The 20,159-nt window shown below is 50.1% G+C and overlaps 1 protein-coding gene across 2 annotated transcripts in view; it reads left to right on the top strand.

Annotated features, from left to right (window-relative positions):
• EIPR1 (EARP complex and GARP complex interacting protein 1) overlaps positions 1 to 20,159 on the top strand; it is a 120,397-nt gene that overhangs the window by 9,824 nt on the left and 90,414 nt on the right. Inside the window, exons 2-3 of one of the 2 annotated variants that reach the window (XM_038560678.1) lie at positions 4,735 to 4,818; positions 14,400 to 14,532. In XM_038560678.1, the coding sequence (XP_038416606.1) occupies positions 4,735 to 4,818; positions 14,400 to 14,532 (217 nt within the window). Of the gene's footprint in view, positions 1 to 4,734; positions 4,819 to 14,399; positions 14,533 to 20,159 lie in introns of those variants that run through there. The other variant, XM_038560680.1, reaches the window with a different exon arrangement.

Here is a 20,159-nt window from a genome sequence, read left to right as displayed (position 1 = left end):
CAGTTGTCCTGCGTTGGCTCACTACACGGTGAGATAGAGGGAAAGAGCTGTGTCAGGAAAGCACCGTGGCCTTTCTTTTGGGAACAGGTCATGGGATGATAATAACGTGACCCATACTCTACCTTCAATCTCATATATACATATCTTACTTGTGTTGCCAGGTCCCTGCGTCACCATAACAGTAAATAACCAGACTCAAGGCTACAGGTCAGGGTGGTTCTTCTCTAGGAGCTTTGTGATTGTGACTAAGTCACTTAACCTCTCTGGTCCTCAGTGTTTTTGTCTTCTAAGTAGGAATAATATTATCCCTCCTGACTTTGGGTCTCCTTCATTGAATATGGAGATGAAGCAAGGTAAAATACATGGAGCTGTTTTGTGACATCTTACACCCTAAAATTTGATCTTATAATAATGAGGTCATTGGAGTACCTCAAAGTCATCATTATGAGTAGACTTAGGAAGGTCATTTGATCATTCACTTCATCAAAGGACCAGAATTACGGATGGATATACATATGTTACCCAATTGGCCAGAGTTAAATTATTATTATAATTTTACCTAATGTACTAAAAAGATCTTAGATTATTATTATTTTTAAAGATTTTATCCATTACTCATGAGAAACACACAGAGAGAGGCAGAGACACAGGCAGAGAAGCAGGCCCTACGCAGGGAGTCCGATGCAGGACTTGATCCTGGGACCCCAGGATCATGCCCTGGGCCGAAGGCAGATGCTCAACCTCTGAGCCACAGGCATCCCAAGATCTTAGATTAAATGTTTTTAAGATTTCACTGTAATTTTTAAAGATTCAGTTTAGATTTTTTTGTCAGAATAATTTTCTTCAGTTTTTTATTTTTATTGATTTATTTTGGCGAGAGTGTGTGTACTTGCAAGCCGGGGGAGGGGCAGAGGGAGAGAGAATCTTGAGCACTGAGCCCAACGCGGGCTCCATCTCATGGCCCTGAGATCATGACCTGAACTGAATTCAAGAGTCGGATGCCCAACTGACTGAGCCACCCAGGAGCCCCCTCCTCTTTAGGTTTTTAAGAAAGAAGGGTCTTCTCTAAACCACGGTAGCTTTTGTGTCTGAAACCGATGATCTCTTAGACTTTATTTCCTCGCACTCTCACCGTCAGCCCTGCGCGGGGCTGCAGTTCTGGGCTCCGTAAATTACTTTAGAATGAAGCAGGTTGGATGCTGGGTTGTTACACACACAGCAGCCTCTGCGGCCCCAAGTTGCCCTTCCGTTCCGTCCAATGGCCTGATACAATTTACTTCTTTCTGGTATCTTCTGTTTTACGGTGATGGTGTTAGGTCCTGTTTTCTGCCTGGACTTGAGCTCCTGGCTGTGTTTTGATAAATGTGGATTTGCTGTCTTGTGGTCTGGGCCGGCTCTGGTGCACGGTCCTTTCCCACCTGCTTGGTTTTGGGCCTTGTCTGCTGCCTGCACCAGTGAGTTTCCTGAGGGCAGGACGGGTCACTTCCCATCTGTGGGACCTGCCACAGCATGGCCACTGGGCAGGGGTTGTGTAGTCGGCTCGGTATTGCTGACTTGAAGCATAAACAAGTCTTCATGTAAAGTCATCATTTCCTCTCAGATAAATCCTTTTCTGGGCCCTGTTTTGGAGACTTTCAGGCTTTTTCTGTTGAGGTGATGGTATGTCCCTGTATCTGAGTCTTAGCATTCTTGTTTGAAGGTGGAGCCAGTCCTGCATCCCCTCTGTTGACTTGAGTTCTGCCTTTGGAGCAGCCGGGGTTTTGTCTCTGTGATGATGTAGACGCTTCCTCACCATTTTTCTCTAACCAAGTGGTGTTCAAATTATATAGGATTCAGGGGGTCTGTTAATTTGCTGGTATTAATGTGCAAAATTCTAATAGTAGATATGCACATTTTTGGCAGAAAGTATATAGATTCACAAAGAATTAATCAGTTTTGCAAAGAGGTCTAAGACTCTAGTTTGTCAAAGAGGTTGTAGGCCCATTGGCTAGAATATCTAATAATGTGAACACTGCTCTGGATGTGTATTTTCTTGGTGTTACCGAAATGTATTCTGATAGTTGATGTTTCTGTGCCAGGAACACAAAACAGTTGACGTTTTTGTGAGGAGGTGTGGGGCCATAGGTGCTGTGATTGCATTTTCTGAGAGCATGACTTGAAATCGTTGTCTCCAGACCTTTTGGTAGAGGACACTCAGAAGGTCTTGTGGTTCACCCCAGTCATGGAAACCAAGTCTAAACCAGACAGACTGAACGGTTAGGACAACTGCTATACTGTTTCTCTTACCCTGTGTTAAAATGAATGAATCAAGAAATTGAGAAAAACACATAGGAATTAGATGTTATAGAGGAGGAAGCGGGGTGTTATGCCTGTTTCTAGCTGCAGGTGGGAAGAGAGCATGTGGACAGTGGCCCATGTAGTGAACTGTGCAGGGCGATAGCCATTTCCCATTGCTGCCATAACAAGTCAGTGCCAATTTAATGGTTTAAAAGAACAGCACTTCCTACCTTACCATTCTGTAGTTCCGAAGCCCAATATGGGCCTCACTGGGCTTAAATCCAGGCTTTGGTGGGGCAGGGACCTGGAGCCTCAGGGGACGATCTGTTACCTCGCCTTCTCAGTCCATGGAGTCCCTCCATCTCCAAAGTCCGCAGCAGCTGCCCCCATCCTCCCAGCTGCTTGCACCCTTCGTAGGCTTTCTGTGTCCCTCTCATGCTAACACCTCTTGGTTCTCTGGTTCTCTCTCTCTTTTTTAAAGATTTAAAAATTTATTTTGAGAGAGAGAAAGCACACAAGTAAGGGGGAGGAGCAGAGGGAGAGGGAGAAGCAGACTCTCCACTGAGCAGGGAGCCCGATATGGGACTTGATCCCAGGACCCTGAGATCACGACCTGAGCCCAAGGCAGATGCGTAACCGACTGAGCCACCCAGGCGCCCCTCTGGTTCTCTCTTCTGCTAGATCTCTCTGCTGACAGCCACAAAAGGTTTTCTGCTTTTAAGGACCCATGTGACTAGATAATTCAGGATAATCTCTCCATTTCAAGATCCTTAACCTTATCACACATGCAAAGTCTCTTTGCCATATAAGTAAACGTATGCACAGGTTGTGGGGATTGGAATAGGGATGTGGACACTTTAGGGGGGTCCTTATTCTGCTTCCCCTAGGCATCAAAGCATGAGCTATAGGGATATAGGGACTTGATCTAGGCAGTTACTGGTTGTATTGCAAGAGAGCCAGGTTTGATTTTGTAAGCCTGAAATACTAGTCACAACACTAATAGTAACCAGTTTTCCTCTTTAGGCCTCAGACTCTTCACTTGAAATTATTTTGTCTTTTAATTATTGAACCTATGTAGCCTAGGTATTGTAATTCCTGCTGTGGTGCACCACCCAGATTTCTCTTTCCAGAAGTCCAGCAGATTCTGGGATTATGAGTGGCTGATAGCTCTAAGTGGGTCCTGCTTTAGAGTTTGCCCTCAGCTGAACAGAGCCACATTGTCCTAAGTCACACCCCTCTCCAGGGACAGCCTGCCTCTAATGACTGATGGATGGGGGTGGGGGCTGGGTAGCAGAAGGGCCTGGCCATGACGGCTCCACTCTGGGGGGCCACCCCATCTCCAGCCTCCCCATGGCATTGCGGTCCCTCTGTGTCCTCTGCACAGTCTTGCTTCCTTCATGCCTTCACTCCTGCTTCTTCCATGGTGTCGTTTCCAAGAGTGTTCCTAGCAAATCTGTGCACAAAGCTTGATGTTTTACAGCTTGTTTCCCAGAGAACCTGATCATCTGAATGCTTGGCAGGCCTCTTTTTGTTGTTTGTTGTTTGGCTTTTGATCATATTATTTTGACTTGTTTTATGACCAGTGATTTTTGATTGAGTGTTTGACATCGTGGGAAAAAAACAATGGAAACTTTGGATGTCTTTGTCTTCCTCCAGAGGGTTTACTGTTACTTCTGGCGGGTAGCTGGCTGGCTCTGGAGCACCAGTCTGCTCAGATCACTTAAAATCCAGTCATGGACCAAGATGACCTGGAGCATTATTCTGTGCAGATTGACCTCCTTCTAGTTCACCTTCACTTCTGGCCTGTGCCCTACGGGTCCCTGACCCAGTACGTAGTGCTTCGCTGGCCTTTCTCTGTGGTGGGCCCTGTGCTTCGTCTGTACCCTCCACCCATGAGCCTGTCAGAGGTTTTCCTCAGTGTCAGCTGCTAGCAACAGTTTCCAGACGACAGATACCTCCAGCTGAAGGAGGAGCGCAGAGGTCAGGCTTGTGTTTCTAAGCCTCCTTCCTTTCCAAGATCTGGGCATTCATTCACCACTGTGGTAGCTTCTGAGACCTTGAAACAAATTCAGAGTATCTTGTGTAGTTTGTATAGTTATCCTCTGCTGGAGGCTGCCTTGCTGTTGCTGGGAGCCGTTTTCTGCTGTTCTGGTGAAGGATGATTTGTTTTATCAATCTATTTCTGTTGAAAATTATGGTTTTATTAAAAATACCATTTATATCTTTATTGCTTATTTTTTATGCTCATTTATAATTGTTTCCATTTACATTTGAATGGAATTGTTGTGTCATAAAGTATAAACAGATAAAGGCTTTGCATAGACGTTTCTAAGTTGTGTGGCGGGCACTTTGTACTAATTGATACTCCAGCAGCAGTAGAGGAGGTAACTGCCTTTTTAATCTCTAACTGTGAAATCTAACTTCATAAACATGTGTGCATTTTCCTTCGTCCCGCAGGCACGTGCTCTAACACCTCAGACTGCAGAAACAGATGCCATTCGGTTTTTGGTTGGGACGCAGTCTCTTAAATATGATAATCAGGTAACTATTTTTGACATATGTATACATGTTAATTACTAAGACTATTCTTAGTTTTATAACCATTTTGCTCTTGATTTTTCAAGTAACATTTGAGAAAATCAGTGCCACACAAACAAAATAAAATTGCATTGGGATTTAAATATCCAACTGTATGTAATAACTGAGTTCAATAATTTAAACTTTGTGTAGCATCACTGTCATAGTTTTTGTTTGTAGTTATGAAGGGTTTGCTGTGTAAGTGATTGGGAAGCAGTCCAGGGGACGTGGTCGGCACCCCTGCTTCTACCCGGGCCAGTGGGTGGCCATGCGAGGTGCTGACAGCATTCTTCCCAGCTGAGCCTGGGTGGGCCTGTAAACCATCAAGTTCTAGGCTTTTGCTGCTACCCGCTCCAGCACCTGGAGTGGCTGTTCAGGCCACTGTCGTAGAGAGTGTTGTCTGCTCACAGATCAGCGTTCAGTTCATGACTTGACGCACACATATGACCTTGACACACAGGATTAACCTTGCTGGACTTCATTTTCCTCATCACTGAGATAGAGATAAAGCGGCCCGCTTTCTGTACCTCACAGACGCTGAGGATGTTGCGAAGATGTGTACTGTTGGATCCTGGGGAAAAGCACCAAAGGCCACGTGACCTGGTGCAGGGCCTCTGCCCAGGTACCACTGTCACACAGGGGAGTAGCTTTAACATAGCTGTGAAAGAGTGTTTGGTGCTGGGTGTGTGTAGTGAACTTGCCACCCTCGTATTGCTGACAAGGGATTTTAAATTGGCGTAATCATTTTGGCAACTGATTTGGTGACATATAATAAGAGCTTTATAAATAAATGTTTATATTACTTAACCCTCATTTCCTATACCCAAAACATAGGGAAGGCTTTATATGCAAGGAATATTATTGTAATGGTACAAATAATTGCAAAACAATTAGAAGCAAACAAAATGTGCCCGTGTTAGTTTGGTTGAAGCTGCTGTCTATGCTGGCAGATTCTCCTGGTTGGATCTGATTGAACCTGGTTCCTCATGGTGCAGTGGTTGTCATTGACTGCGCTCATTAAATTATAAAACTCGTATGGTTCGTAATTTTTTTTTTTTTGGTATGGTTCGTAATTTAAGAATCGTTAGACGATTCAGAGAAATGTTAAAATAGTATATATTGTGTGATCGCAATTATGTTAGAAAAGTAAATCATTTTTCAGTAGACACAAGCATTGAATCATTAGGCATATATGTCAACTAATGTTATGTCACATCAGTTATACCTCAAGTAGAACAGCTGTGGATAAAGTACAAAATTGAGTGTCTATGTACAGTGAAGACTAGGAGGAAACAGGTCAAAAAGCCTCACACTTTGACCCTGGTTACCTTTGGTAATGCAAACATTTGTGAGGTAATTTTCATTTTTCTGACCATGTGTGTGTGTCACTTTTCTTCTGGAAGAATGTCAGGTGAGAATGGTTTATTTATGAAAATGGTTTCCAGTGGCTGTCTCTCAGGGAAGAGGGACTCGTGCAGTCTGGGGGCTGCTGCTCGCTTGAGGGAGGGGGTGCCTAATGGGCCCTCGCTCACAGCATGCGTGTGCGTGTGCGTGTTCCCCTCACACATGACGTGCTCTGCTCACATGTCCTGTGCATGTTCCTCCTCTGTACAACCTGTGTTCTCTCCTGCGTGATGGGCTTGGTTCCCCTCACACGCAGCACGTGTGTCTTCAGAGGCTGGCTGCCAGCCGGGGCTGCCAAGAGGACCCACCCCCCAACCCCGGGAGGCGTGAGCACAGCATTCCCCATCCTGCTGCTCTCTAGAAGCAGTACCGTCCTTCCTCTGCTTCCCAATGATGATGATATTATTATTATTATTATTATTATTATTATTAAAGGCTTATTTATTAGAGAGTCCATGTGGGGGGTGGGGAAGAGGAGAGGGAGAGGGAGAGGGAGAGGGAGAGTCTCAAGCTGACTCCCTCCCCATGGAGTGTGGAGCCAGAAGCAGGGCTTGATTCTATGACCCTGAGATTCTGACCTGAGCTGAAACCTAGAGTCGGGCACTCCTCTCCCTGAGCTGCCCAGGCGCCCTGCCCACTAATGTTCTGGTTATAACATGATTACCTGGTGCATTTGCCAGTGATGACAACTGGCCCCTCTGCACCCCGGCTCCTGCGGCCCCTCCTGCTTGTCTGCTGACGCTGGGGGTGGCCGGCTCCACAGCCAGGTGTTGGGATAGGCCAGCGAAGTGGGGCCTGTGCCCCAGGGGCGGCCCGTCGGCCAAGGGTCAGAGACACACTCACCTGCAGGATGGGGAAGTGGGGGAGCTGCTTAGGACTGGGTGGGGATGAGTCTCACACCTGTGACTTCATTGGACGCATGTCATCGACCCCATTTCTAGGCAGGTGGGGGGTTGGCCCTGCACAGTTGTGAGGGTTTTCACAGATGAGCGAGCTGGAATGTGGCAGAAACACAGCTGTTCCCCTTCCGCCTCCTGCCCCTTGCCCTGCAGCATAGGTGGTCAGGGTTGCGAACTAAGGGCGTCCTGCTTGCTTCCCCGCAGATACCCACACAGATGGTGCTGGTGCTGGGGGCTCTGCTGGTGCTGGTAATGGGGGCGGCCCCAGATCAGGCCGCCCAGGCGGAGGTGGGGTGGGGGGTGTGGGGGGCTTGGGGGGTCCTGCTCACAGGCCTCTGGTGGGCTGGCTGCTGGCTGGCTGGTGAGGGTTAATGGCTTCTGGCTTTGCCTGGGGCCATCAGCTCCTGGGCAGTCATTAATTCCCTAGAAAGTGCCAGTCCCTGAATCAGTCCCAATTAATTCAGCTGTGCTATTTTCTGAAAGTTTTTGGAGCTGTCACAGTTGCTGGCCTTTTTTTGTCAGATGAACTGCTTTACTTTCTGTCCGTAGTTTGCACGGGGTTCCGTGTTGGGAGCAGGATGAGTGTGCGTGGAGTCTTTCATCTTTCTGGATTCTCCTTCATGGGAAGGTGGGGAAGGTGGGGTTCTTTCCACAGAGGGCACGTGCTCACTGGCTGTCCAGTGGGGGATTTTATGTATGTATGTATGTATGTATTTATTTATATTTTAATGATTTTATTTATTCAAGAGAGAAAAAGAGCAAGCACAAGCAGGGAGGGGCAGAGGGAGAAGCAGACACCCTGTTAAGCAGGAAGCCTGATGTGAGACTTGATCCCAGGGCCCCAGGATCACGTCCTGGGCCGAGACAGACGCCCAACAGACTGGGCCACCTGGGAGCCTCCAGTGGGGGCACTTTACGCAGAGACTCAAAACAAGGGATTCCAGGTTGAAGGAGTTGATTTGCTTCTCTGCTGTGCTTTTCCCAAAGATTTCCTTTGTCTTTTGCTACCTGGGAGATGAGTGCCAGGGTGACAAGCACGCAGACTTGTTCTCTCTCAGCACGGGCCGTGGAAAGGCGGATCCCTGAAGGGAGTGACACTCAGTGGCTTCATCGCCTGGATCGATTTTTTTCCTTTTTGTTTTTAATTTGTAAACTCCATTTTTTTGTTTGTGTTTTGAGTAAGGACAGCTTTGCTCATGAGCCCTGCTGCCTGCAAGCTTGTCCTCAGTGACCCTGAGAGTCACCTGGGCCTTTGTTAGACATTGAGGATCTCAGCCCCAGCCTAGACTAACCGAACCCCGTCTCCCTGCTCCACACCCCTTCTTCCCATTATTGATTACACCTCAGAATTTCTTTTTGAAACATAGAGTTCTCTATGTCTTTTTAGTTGTTGGATTTATATCTAAAAGCATATAATAAAAACACAGCAGGAGGTATTGCGGTGACCTGTTTAGGTTCCAGCTTTTTCCCCAGCCCTGGAGCAGATGCTATGAAAGGCTTCCATCTTGTCCGCTTGTTATGGTCTGGATGTTTGTTTCCCCCAGATTCATAGGTTGGAACCTAACCCCCCAGGTGATGGTGTGAGGGGGTAGGGCCTGTGGAAGGTGCTTAGGTCATGACAGTGGAGCTGCCATGGATGGGATTGACCCAAAGCGTCCTACCCCTTCTACCACAGGAGGACACAGCGAGAGGGTGGCCATCTGATCCAGGACGACGGCTGTCACTAGACCCGATCATGCTGGCACCCTGCTCTCAGACTTCCAGCCTCCAGATCTGGCAGTAATAAATTTCTCTTGTCTATAAGCCACCCAGTTGGTGGGATTTGTTGCAGCAGCCCACATGGACTAGGACACTGCTTTTCTAGGGAATGCCCTCACTGGGTGCCAAGAGGGTGTAGAACGCAGGTCTGCCTGCCTGCCTTCTTTCCTTCTTTCCTTTCTTCCTTTCTCTCTCTCCCTCCCTCCTCTCTCACTTTCCCTCCCTCCCTCCCTCCCTCCCTGTCTCTCTCACTTTCTCTCTCTCTCTCTCTCTCTCCCCCTCCCTCCCTCTCTCCTGGCTGCCAGGCATGCTTTGGCTTCACGGAGAAGGATGTTCATATACTGGGGTTTATTAGCTTCAGGATAGACATAATACAGACAGGTAAATGGTGGCCATGTGGGCGTATTAGGTATTGGGGAAAGTGCAGCATGTTTGATGTTAACTTTTTTTTTTTTATGAATTTATTTTTTATTGGTGTTCAATTTGCCAACATATAGAATAACACCCAGTGCTCATCCCATCAAGTGCCCACCTCAGTGCCTGTCACCCAGTCACCCCCACCACCCGCCCACCTCCCCTTCCACCACCCCTAGCTCGTTTCCCAGAGTTACGAGTCTTTCATGTTCCGTCTCCCTTTCTGATATTTCCCACTCATTTTTTCTCCTTTCCCCTTTATTCCCTTTGACTGTTTTTTATATTCCCCAAATGAATGAGACCATATAATGTTTGTCCTTCTCCGATTGACTTATTTCACTCAGCATAATACCCTCCAGCTCTTTGGACTTGTCACTTAAAGTCTTAGCTAAAGGATCACTAGATGTTTCAGTTAGAAGAAAGCAATCCTAGAAATCCATTTTCCTAAATATACTTAAGCTGAAGCAAGAACTCAGAACGAGTGACTTCCTCAGGGTGAAGTGGCCAGGAAGTGGCATAATCAAGCCTGGAAGCAGGTCCTCGGATCCCAGACGCTTGGGCATCCCGTGTATCCCCTGAGGCTGAACGGACTATGCTGAGACGGAGTTTCAGGGGTGCTGACTAGAGCCACGAGGAGAGAGCACGGAGGTACGAGGCCATCCGAACCACTTGCTCTCTCAGGCCTCTAGCCACCTGCGGTGTCCTGTGTGCTTCTTAAGGACCTGCCTGGAGGCGGCCTATTCGTTTTCTGTGGATGACAGTCTGCTGAGGGTGGCGAGCCCAGTCCTTTATCCTGGTGGCTGGACCCATCTATCCTGATGGCTCATGGGCCAAAGCCAGCGACAGTACGACGTGCCTGTGGCTAAGCCAAGCCGCTGGATTCTTAGCTTTCCCTAAGAAGGGAGCTTTTAAGTTTTTATTTCTAATTTTATCCATTATTAAATTTTTTTCTTTTAAAAAAATTCATAAGAATTTGTTTACCTTCAGTTCAGGAGGAGAGATGAAGTGGAGAGACTGTACAATGGCCTGGAGTGACAGGCTCCAGTCTGGCTCCAGGCCACAGAGGAGCCAGGGTCTGTGGGCAAGGGACAAGGGACACCCTTCTCTAAGGCCCGATTCTCCAGGAAGATGACGAGCGTGAACATCTTTATGGGCTTCCTAACGAATTTTATGACTCTTCCTCCTAACTTCTTATATAGAGAGTCATCTGGGCCTGTAACCCTGCACTAGTAAACCCGACTGTAAAAGATTTAATAATGGTAATTCAAAATAGATGAGTTTGGTCTTCATTATAAGCTGTTAAAACATTTAAAAAACTCAGATATGGTGTGAAGCACATCAAGTGAAGATGAAGCGCTACCCAGATGACCACGTCTGCCCGGCCCTCTTAGCCAGTGTTCATTGGTCTTCCTTCTGTGCCCCTATAATCTTTTGCACTCACGAGTTACAGTGTTGTCTTGGGATTGTCTTCATAACTGGGCTGGAGCTGCATAAATGTATTCCTCCTTGTATTTCTTTGTGTGTCCAGCGTAAGCTGGGGAGTGGGTCGTGCCCTGAGGACAGACAGTTGGAGCCTTGATCTCCTCTGAAGTCAGAAGCTGATTTCTGCTCACCTGCTGCAAAGCCCAGGGGAGAGTGGGGAGCCTCCGTGCACCCCGGATGGCCTGGGGCTTCAGAGCACCTGCTCTGGAATGCTGTTTCTAACTGAATGAGACACCCGGCTTCACCTTTGAGGCCTGGGTTCCTCTACCTGTGGACTGTGGCTAATGGTGCACGTGGCTCTGTTAAGGATTAGTAGAAATCATGTGCGTCGAATAGCACCGTGCCTGGCCCATGTACCTCTTGGCTGTTATGACCCATCTCTTCATTGTCCTGGCGTCTTACAGTCCTTCCTGAACATAACATTTCATGAAGATGTGTTCTGTGGGCCTGCCCACGAACCCACTGTGAGTGATGCTACGTGGAAGAACCTTAGACTGTCAGGCTTGCAGATGAAGGTTAAGGGCCGTAGTATCAGTGCGTGTCAGACTAGGAGAGGAGGACTTGGGGGGGGTCTTGGGCTTGGCCCTCCTTCCTGCTCTGTCCGTGTGCCCGGAGGTGTAGAAAGGAGCCTAGAGGAACTTTGGGTCAGGCCTTGGAGCCTGTGGACAGCATGTTCTTGGTGACGGAAGGGTGTCCTGGCAAGGTTGTGAGAGGGAAGGCCCTTCCCCAGGTGAGCACGGCCTGGAGCAGGGGTGGGGGCGCTGGGCAGCAGAGCCCAGCAGCCAGGGGTCCTGGGCCAGCGGGAAGAGGCTGGGGCGCAGGGCGCTGGGGGTCAGTGCAGGGGACGGCAGGCTTGCTTTGGGGTGGGCAGATGGAGCCAGCACACGGGAATTCTGACGCCAGAGCTCTGGTGGTGTCACCGTGTGGGGCTCCTGGCCCTTTAGTGCACGGCAGAGGCACAGAAAAGGAGGGAACAGGAAAGAAGTGCATTTCAGCGCATTCATTCATGTTTTCAGTCCTAATGGATTTCCAGATAAGTAGGAAATCTGTCAAATAATGAAGAAAAACATTTACTCATTACCCTAACAACACAAAAGTTATTCCAGATTTTGTATATTGCCTAGTAGTCTGTGTTCACATTGACTTTTATATAATTGCGTGCCATTTTATATTCTGCTTGTAAACTTTAATGCTTTCATAGTATTTTTGGTATTTATAATTGCTCTTTATCATGATTTTTAAAGAAGATTTTATTTATTTGAAAGAGAGTGTGTACATGTGGGGAGGAGGGGCAGAGGGAGAGGGAGTAGCAGACTCCCCGCTGAGATCCCATGACCCTGAGATCATGACCTGAGCCCAGACCAAGAGTCAGACACTCCATTGACTGAGCCACCCAGGTGCCCTGCCCCGTCTTTTTCATGATTTTTAAAACTATATAATACTCCATAATTTTCTTGTTGTTCATTCATTCTCTGGGACAGGTTTTAAGAAATCAAATTATATCAATTTCAACATTTATGTAGTTTCTATTTACAGGTTATAATAAATCTTTAGAAAGAATTATTCAAATGTACGATGTGTACCGATTTTACCACAGCCTTCCCAGGGTGCGTTGTCACCATTCAATCAGCCTCACAGAATTCTTATTTTAAATGTTAATGTCATGAGATACAATAAAGAATGATTTTTTCTCACTTTTGAATTTTGTGGTTATACTCACTCTAGTGGATTTGTGTGTAAGGTGTAATGTGCCCACACTCCATGTGTCTAAAGTAGCCAGTCTGACACCTTTTACACACTCATGCACACACTGACACCCACCCCATGCCTGCAGGACCGCCACCACCATCACTGACAGCCCCTGCGGCCTGTTTTACAGATATGCCACCGCTTACTTTCCCGTCCCACTGTAGATGGACATCTGGGCTGTGCACCGCTCTTGGTGCAGCATCATGAACGAAGCTGCCGTGAGCTCTTTGGTGCGTGTCCTTTGCCCATGTGTCAGCTGGGTATAGAGCCAGCAGTAGGTACGGACGTAGGACATGTGCATGTTTAACCTTAGTAAGTACTGCCAAAGATTTTTCTCAGGAATCAATTATTTAGTAATTATTGATGGCTTTTTTAAATGTGTAACATGTCCATGGAGGGAGAAAATATTTACAGGTAAAATTCTCTCATGTGGAGGGAAAAACTTACCAAAAGCAGTTTTATTTATTTATTTATTTAAAAAAATTATTTGAGAGACAGGGAGAGAGGGTGGTCACACAGGGGAGGGACAGGGGCAGGGGCAGAGGGACAGTCAGACTCCTGCTGAACAGGGAGTCTGATGCCAATGCCAGGCTCAATCTCAGGACCCCGAGATGCTGACCTGAGCAGAAGACAGACGCTTCACTGACGGAGCCGCTCAGGCAGCAGTTTTATTTATGTATTTATTTATTTGAAGGTTTTATTTATTTATTCTTGAGAGACACACAGAGAGGCAGAGGGAGGAGCAGGCTCCCTGCAGGGAGTTGGATGTGGGATTCGATCCCAGGACCCCGGGGTCACGACCTGAGCCCAAGTCAGATGCTCAACCACTGAGCCACCCAGGTGCTCCTGAAAGAAGTTTTAGAAATAAAAGTAACAGGAATGGTTATTCATCTCTTCCTGCAGAGGCGAGGGGAGGCCCGAGCGTGCACTGGCTTCACCGTGGTGTTTCTTGTAATCTTTATCTTCAGTGTTGCACGGACGCACAGTCACACAGGCTTGCGGTGTCCATGTGGGGTTTGAATCCTGAGTCCAGAGCTATCCCTTCCAGGGACCGGTGATTATTGTTCTGTTAACACTGGGCATAAGAGGAAGCAGTGAAGACAGGCACCAGGCCCACTGGGCCACGCATGGCACAAAGAGGCTTCTGGGTGTCATGGAAACATTTTTATATTTATTTTTAGTTTTTATTTTTTATTGGAGTTCAATTTGCCAACATATAGCATAACACCCATTGCTCATCCCTCCAAGTGTCCCCCTCAGTGCCCGTCACCCAGTCACCCCACCCCCCGCCCACCTCCCTTTCCACCACTCCTTGTTTGTTTCCCAGAGTTAGGAGTCTCTCATGTTCTGTCTCATGGAAACATTTTTAAAACAGCATTTATTGTTTGTTCTGATTGCAAAGTAATGCATATTAATCCCACAAAATCACAAATACCACAAAGAGGTAGAGGAGAAGCTGCCGCAGTCCACCGTCCACGGGTAACCATCCTCACCGAGGCTCCTTCCTGGCCTGGGCTGCGTGCTGTTCTCACAGCTCTGTTCGCACCGCTCCTTGTGCCCCACAGCCATGCACGGGCCTCAGAGGCTCTAGGCTCCTAGGCACAACCCTTGACAACTCTGGCCCTGGTGCCAGCCAATTACTCTGTGGGGATTTCAGACTTGTCTTTTGAGAAGAACACAGGGAGGTGAGCTCACAGAAGTGTATCTACCATCAGTGTGGTAACAGTAACAGTTAATTAAAGATGTTAAAGATGCATGTGATTATTCTTTGTAGTCACTCTGTTTAACTCAGGCACATGGGAAGTGAGGTCCTGATGTTCTTTTTCATTGTATTTGTAGATCCACATCATAGATTTTGATGATGAAAACAACATTATCAACAAAAACGTCCTCCTCCATCAGGTGGGCGAGATCTGGCACATCAGCACCAGTCCTGCGGACAGAGGCGTGCTGGCCACCTGCTACAACAAACGTGAGTGTTCTCGGGGTTTCTATGCACCTGCAACCTGGGGCTTACGTGGCCACTGGGTCAGCGCATGACTTACGGGGTTAGTGATGGGCAGAGGTGCTGCACTCACAGGGAAGCCGTGATGCTGTAGGTGGACGCTTTGCTGCAGGGAATATGACCCGCAGCCTGAGACTGGAAGCCGGGCTCAGAGCTGTTCCAGGCACATTGACCTCTCGGGGCTGGGGACTGATATGCTGGAGGCTCTCAAACGACAGAGGTCAGTGTCCTCCTGTGTTAGTTAGCTGGGCCCCTCGGAGGGCAGCGATTTGTGTGTACGTGTGCATGGTAACAGTTACAGGGTAACGAGAGTGTGGGATGGTGCTCTTCAGTAACCCCACCCTGCGTGCAGCGCACAGGCGTGTTGGGAGTCCATGCTTCTAATAAATATCTGCCACCTGTGCTTTTTGGCTCTGGGGCTCGTGACGTTTGTGTCAACCCAGTGCCCGGCAGGCCGCGCGTCTTCCTCCTTCCTCCTCTCTCTGTCATTGTCCATAACTGGTGTTCAAGTTCTGGCTTTGGGGAAAGATCCCCCATTGCATCTTTCTCTGTAAGCCGGAATAAAGTCTGTTTTGTGCCAGGTCGTCTCTAAAATGTTTCCTTCGGTCTTCCGCACACCAGGTACGTCTGGGTGTTGTGCGCGTCTGCCCACAGGCGCCGCCTGCCGTCTCCTCTCTCCTGCCCTGGCCTCAGCCTTGTGTGTACGGCTGTCTGTCTGCTCTGGGCGGCCTGGTGCCCTGCTGCTAGGAACCCGTGCTGAGACGCTGCTCCCCGGGATTCTCCCTCTGTGGCTTTCTAGTTCACGTCACGCCTAATCTTTATGTTTTTAACGCTGTTAAAGGCAGAAAAGTTGTTTTCTGAAAGGTCTTCCCGCTGCCCCCAGCCCCTTGTGTTCTTTACCTCTTACTCCTGTTATTCCTAGCGTGGACTGGCGCCTTCGCTGGCTGGGAACAGCCTCCCTGGGAGCCCGCTCGGACTTGCCATGCCCCCAGCAGCGCAGTGTGGGGCGGGGCAAGGTTGCCCCATGCAGCCTACAGGGACGGAGGCGGTGCTGCCAGTAGCGTATCTGGGACGCAACAGCCTTCACACTTACCTGCCCCCACGACCCAGCGCCCTTGCTGATGGTGGTTTGCGTCGCCTCCCTGTGCTGGACGGCATCCCGTACTGCATGTCAGGCCACATGGCTGCGGGTCTGCCATCCCCCATCCCCCTGGTGCTGCTGCTGCCGCCTTCACCCCCAACAGGGGAGCTTGGCAGCCTTCCTTAGGTAGAGATAGCCAGAGGTCTGCAAATGAAAGTGCAGTTGGTCCTCTTCTGGAAAAGTGACTTTCAAACTTTTGTGACCAATTTCCCTTTAGATGAACTTAAGATCAGCTGACCTGAATTTTACCTTTGCCATAGAACACGGCGGAATGACAGGAGTGACATCCCACCACCTTTCTCATATCCTGTCAGAAGCAGGTCGGTCACGGGTCTTGCCTGTACTCATAGGAGCAGATTGCAAAAAGGTGTCGCGCTAGGGGTGACATCCGGGCCCCTGCATATGTGAGCGGCACCTGCTTCCCCAGGGGCCACGACCTCATCTATGCAGAGCATACTTGTCACCTCTGGATTCTTGGCCACAAGGGCAGCAGCAGCCTTGGGTCAGCTCCAGGCATGCATCTGGCTTCTGGGTATAATGTGCCATTGGGGTCACTGCCTGCCGCACGTTCTTTCCTCACCTGCTGACCCGTGAAGCTATGAAGTCATCTGCCCGTCACATGGCTCTGGGACAGGTGTGGGGTGATAGCTGCTTACATAATGTTCAAACAGGAGAATGGGAGGTCAGAGGAGCCACTGGCCATGGCCATTCCTAGGGCAGACGCCACTGGAGGGCCTGCAGTGGCCCCAGGTCCATCTCAGCCCTGCCCGCCGGCCCTCCTTTGTCCTTCATGGGGCAGCTGGCAGGTGCAGCCAGGGACACCACCAGCTCACCCCTGCGGGCACATGTGGGCCACGTAGCCACCTGTGTCTGGTGCAGGCTGGCAGGGTCTTGTGAGGCAGGTTCTGCAGTCCATACACCAAGCCGTACCCCCAGGTCTTCCTGAGATGGTCTCTTGTCTCCCCTGGTGCTTGCCGGGGGGAGAAGACCCTCTCCCTCTCTGCCCAGCCTCTGTCTGACCCTCCAGCTGGAACTTCCTGTCCCTGCACCCTGGCCTGTTGGTCTTGAGGGTTTAGCCTATTCTCTCTGCGGCGCTTTCCAGCAGCAAGTCTCTGAGTGTTAGCCGGTGTTCCTGCCAGTGGGGCTGAGCACGTCAAAGCCCTCAAGTCTCACATCTGGGTTCCTTTGTTCTCACGGTGACTCCCTTGTTCCTTCTGTCACCTTCCACAATCTACAGCCAGACACAGGCCAAGCGCCACCTCGCTCTCCACGCGGGACCCTTGGTCCACCCAGCCCGCTGCCCCGCTTCTGTTTCTGCCACCTCCTAACAGGGACCCTCCCTCCTGTTTCCAGAACATTCCCCTCCCTCTGAACCTTCACTGGCAGCATCCTCTGTGTGCCCGTGGCTTCTAACAGGCTGTTCAGATTCTCGAAGACTGTGTCCCCTGGCTTGGCACTGGGTTCAGTATCCTTCTGTAGGCTGCGTGGGGAAGCGCCACAAATACATTCCCCACCATCTGGGGCGACCCGGCCTGGGAGGTCCTGGCGCCGCTGTGTCCCGGCCTTGGTGGGGGCTTGCTGGCTGTCTGCTGACCCTGTGCTCGGTCCCCGGGGCTGTGAGTGGCTGTGGCTTGAAGTGCTGGTCTTGCCCTGTTTGTCCACAGCTCGGGGGTGGGGTGGAGGGGAGCACGTCATCGGGCCACCTGCATCTCAGGTCCTCGTCAGGATCCGCACCCCCTGCCACTGCTCCTCCATGGTGGTCAGCCCCCTGTGCCAGGCTTGCCTCCCAGGTCAGCCTTTCTGGGGACAAAGATGACTGTTTCATGGCAAAGCTCAGCTTTTCCTGCTCACAGGCAGGACTTAACACATTCCAGGCCTGCAGCGCAGGCTCTTTGCCTGGGTGAAGTGGGGAGGGGGTGAGATGGGGAGGTGGGGAGGTGCCGGGAGCACCTTCTTTCTCCCCTCACCGGGAAGGAGCTGCCCTGCTATTCCCCGCCCCTCCTCGCCCTCCCTGCCCCTCTCCAGTCCACATCTGATCCACACCAGGCTGTCTGTGCAAGTTCTGGTCCCGGGATTAGGCCCAGCCGGTCCAGTTCAAACACCCGTCGAAGAACTTGGAGCAAGGATCTGTGCTCACCACGCTGACTTCGTGCACAGAAGGCTGCAGAGCGACTGCACACGTTTGTACCCAGACACTTATGGTCTGTCCTTTACACCGAGCTCCCCACCAATTTGAGGCTTCTGCCCTGCGGCTCCTTAGATGTGGGTTAGACCCAGAGCCTCACTGATGTGGGTTAGGATAGGAATCAGGTCATCACCATTGCTTCAGTGGATCTTTGTGTGAAGACCACAAGTCCACTTTGCTCTTTATCTTCCCGCGAATTTGTGTTGTGTCCTGCTCTCCATGTCTCAGTGTCTGGGCTGCTGAGGGCCGTGTGCGGGTGTCAGCACGTACTCCCCATCCTGCTCATCGTCTGGCTCATGTTTGTGAGCACTGCATAGACACAGGTGTCCTGGCTGCCCTGCTGCCCCTCTTGTGCGTGTCCCCGCTCTGCTGTGGCCCATCCTTGTTTCCATGGGTTTGCACCATATTTTAGACAGTGGTAGTAGCATCCTTTAATCGAAAGCCCAGGAGCCTCTGAGCTGTGTGTCTCACACCCTGAGTTGTGCCCTCCCCCCCCCCCCCCCCCGAGGAGGGGGCTGCCAGGGGCAGGGAGGGTGGGGAGTAGGAAGGAGGGCCGATGGGTGGTGGTGGAGCAGGTCCAGGCACCAACCTCCCAGAACCTCTAATAGGGACCTGCTTCTAGCAGAGACTTGTCCTCACTTAAAGCTGTTATCGTGTCCCTGTTCACATGAGTCTAGAAACCCTTCTCCGTGGATCTCATTGGGGGAAAGGAGGGAGGACCCATGGAGACGTGGGCTTTGGCATCCTAAGATGTGGAGTCCCCTTTGAGTGGTGGCCTCTTCTTGAGAAATCTAGGAAGTTGTGTTTTCTATGAACAACCGTGTCTAAATTATATCCATATATGATAATAGGCTAAAAAAATGTCTGCACATTGATGAAGTCTGCACTGCGGTGGAACTCTGGTGCTCTGCACACACACACACCCTGGGACATCACGATGGCCTTGTATGTGAATGTGGAGAATTGGATTAACTTACAGCTCATTTTTTAAAAAAGATTCATTTGTTCATCTTGGAGAGAAAGCACGCGTGGGGCGGAGGAGGGCAGAGGGAGAGGGAGAAAGAGAATCCCAAGCAGACTGTGCTGGGTGCAGAGCCTGACGCGGGACTTGATCCCCTGACCCTGAGAGCAGGACCTGAGCTGAAACCAAGAGTCAGACGCTCAACCGACTGAGCCACCGGGTGCCCCAACTCACAGCTCATTTCTGAAAATGCAGATGAGAAGAGCTCCCTCCGTACCTTCCATTGTTCTACTCAGGAGGGATGGTAAGCAGCAGGATTCAGTTCCCCTCGCACAACCGAAGTAGCTGCTACGTGCAGGCCGAGCTTCTTGTTGGCAATCTAAACATGCAGACTCTTTCAGACCAGACTCTGCACCCACATGGGCTAGCTGACATCTGTGTCGTGCAAGGAGCAGATGACAATGTGATTTTAGCCGTCACCTGGGATGATGATGAGAACCTTGGAGTCTGGGTGCTGGGGGCAGGGTTGGATGGACACTGAACTCTTCTGGAACTTTTTCTGCCTAATGAAGATTTAAAAAAACCCAACTCTAGCTTTTCTTTCTGATAGTTTCACAAGAAATGCGTCACCGCAGAGGCAACACGAGGGCATGTGGGAGGATGGAGGCCGTTTCATCGGGGCTCCAGAGCCTGGCGGGGCTGGGCGTCTGTGCCGCAGTGGAGCACAGGGCCAGCTGGGTATGGAGCAGGGGTGGGGACAGGCGAGGGGGCCCCTCGGGACATAGGCCAGCGTGTCCTCCGGAAGGAAAGCCTTCGTCCCAAGGCGTCGTGGTCATCGCGGCAAGGCGGGCGCGTGTTCTCTGCTGCTTTGCCTCCAAGCTGCAGGTGTTCAGACTGCCTCCCTCCCCACCTGGCTCTACCTCCCCAGGGGCTTCTCTGGGGCGTCAGCCCTCCTGTCCTCAGGCGGGTGCACTAGAGGTTCCTTGAGAAAAGTCTGTGCGTCAGATGAACTTCATAGGTTGGCTGTTTAAAAACTGTGACTTTGCCACTTTAATTTCCTTTTTTCTGAATGAGTGTGTGTCTGTTTTTGTGTGTCTACTTATGCCACTGTGTCTGTTGTGTCTGTTACATGTGTCCAGTGTGCCTGCGTGTGTCCTGCACGTGTGTGTCCTGTGTCTGTTATATATGTCATGTGTGCCTGCATGTGTGTCGTGTCTGTCCTGTGTCTGCTACATCTGTCATGTGCATCCTGTCGGGTGCATCTGTGTGTGTGTGCCATGTCTGTTGTATGTGTCTGTGCATCCTGT

The sequence above is a fragment of the Canis lupus genome, chromosome 17 (genome assembly GCF_011100685.1).
Source record: "Canis lupus familiaris isolate Mischka breed German Shepherd chromosome 17, alternate assembly UU_Cfam_GSD_1.0, whole genome shotgun sequence".
Lineage (NCBI taxonomy): Eukaryota > Metazoa > Chordata > Mammalia > Carnivora > Canidae > Canis > Canis lupus.
Note: the sequence above shows the minus strand (reverse complement) of the source record. Positions and strands in the feature narration are given on the sequence as shown.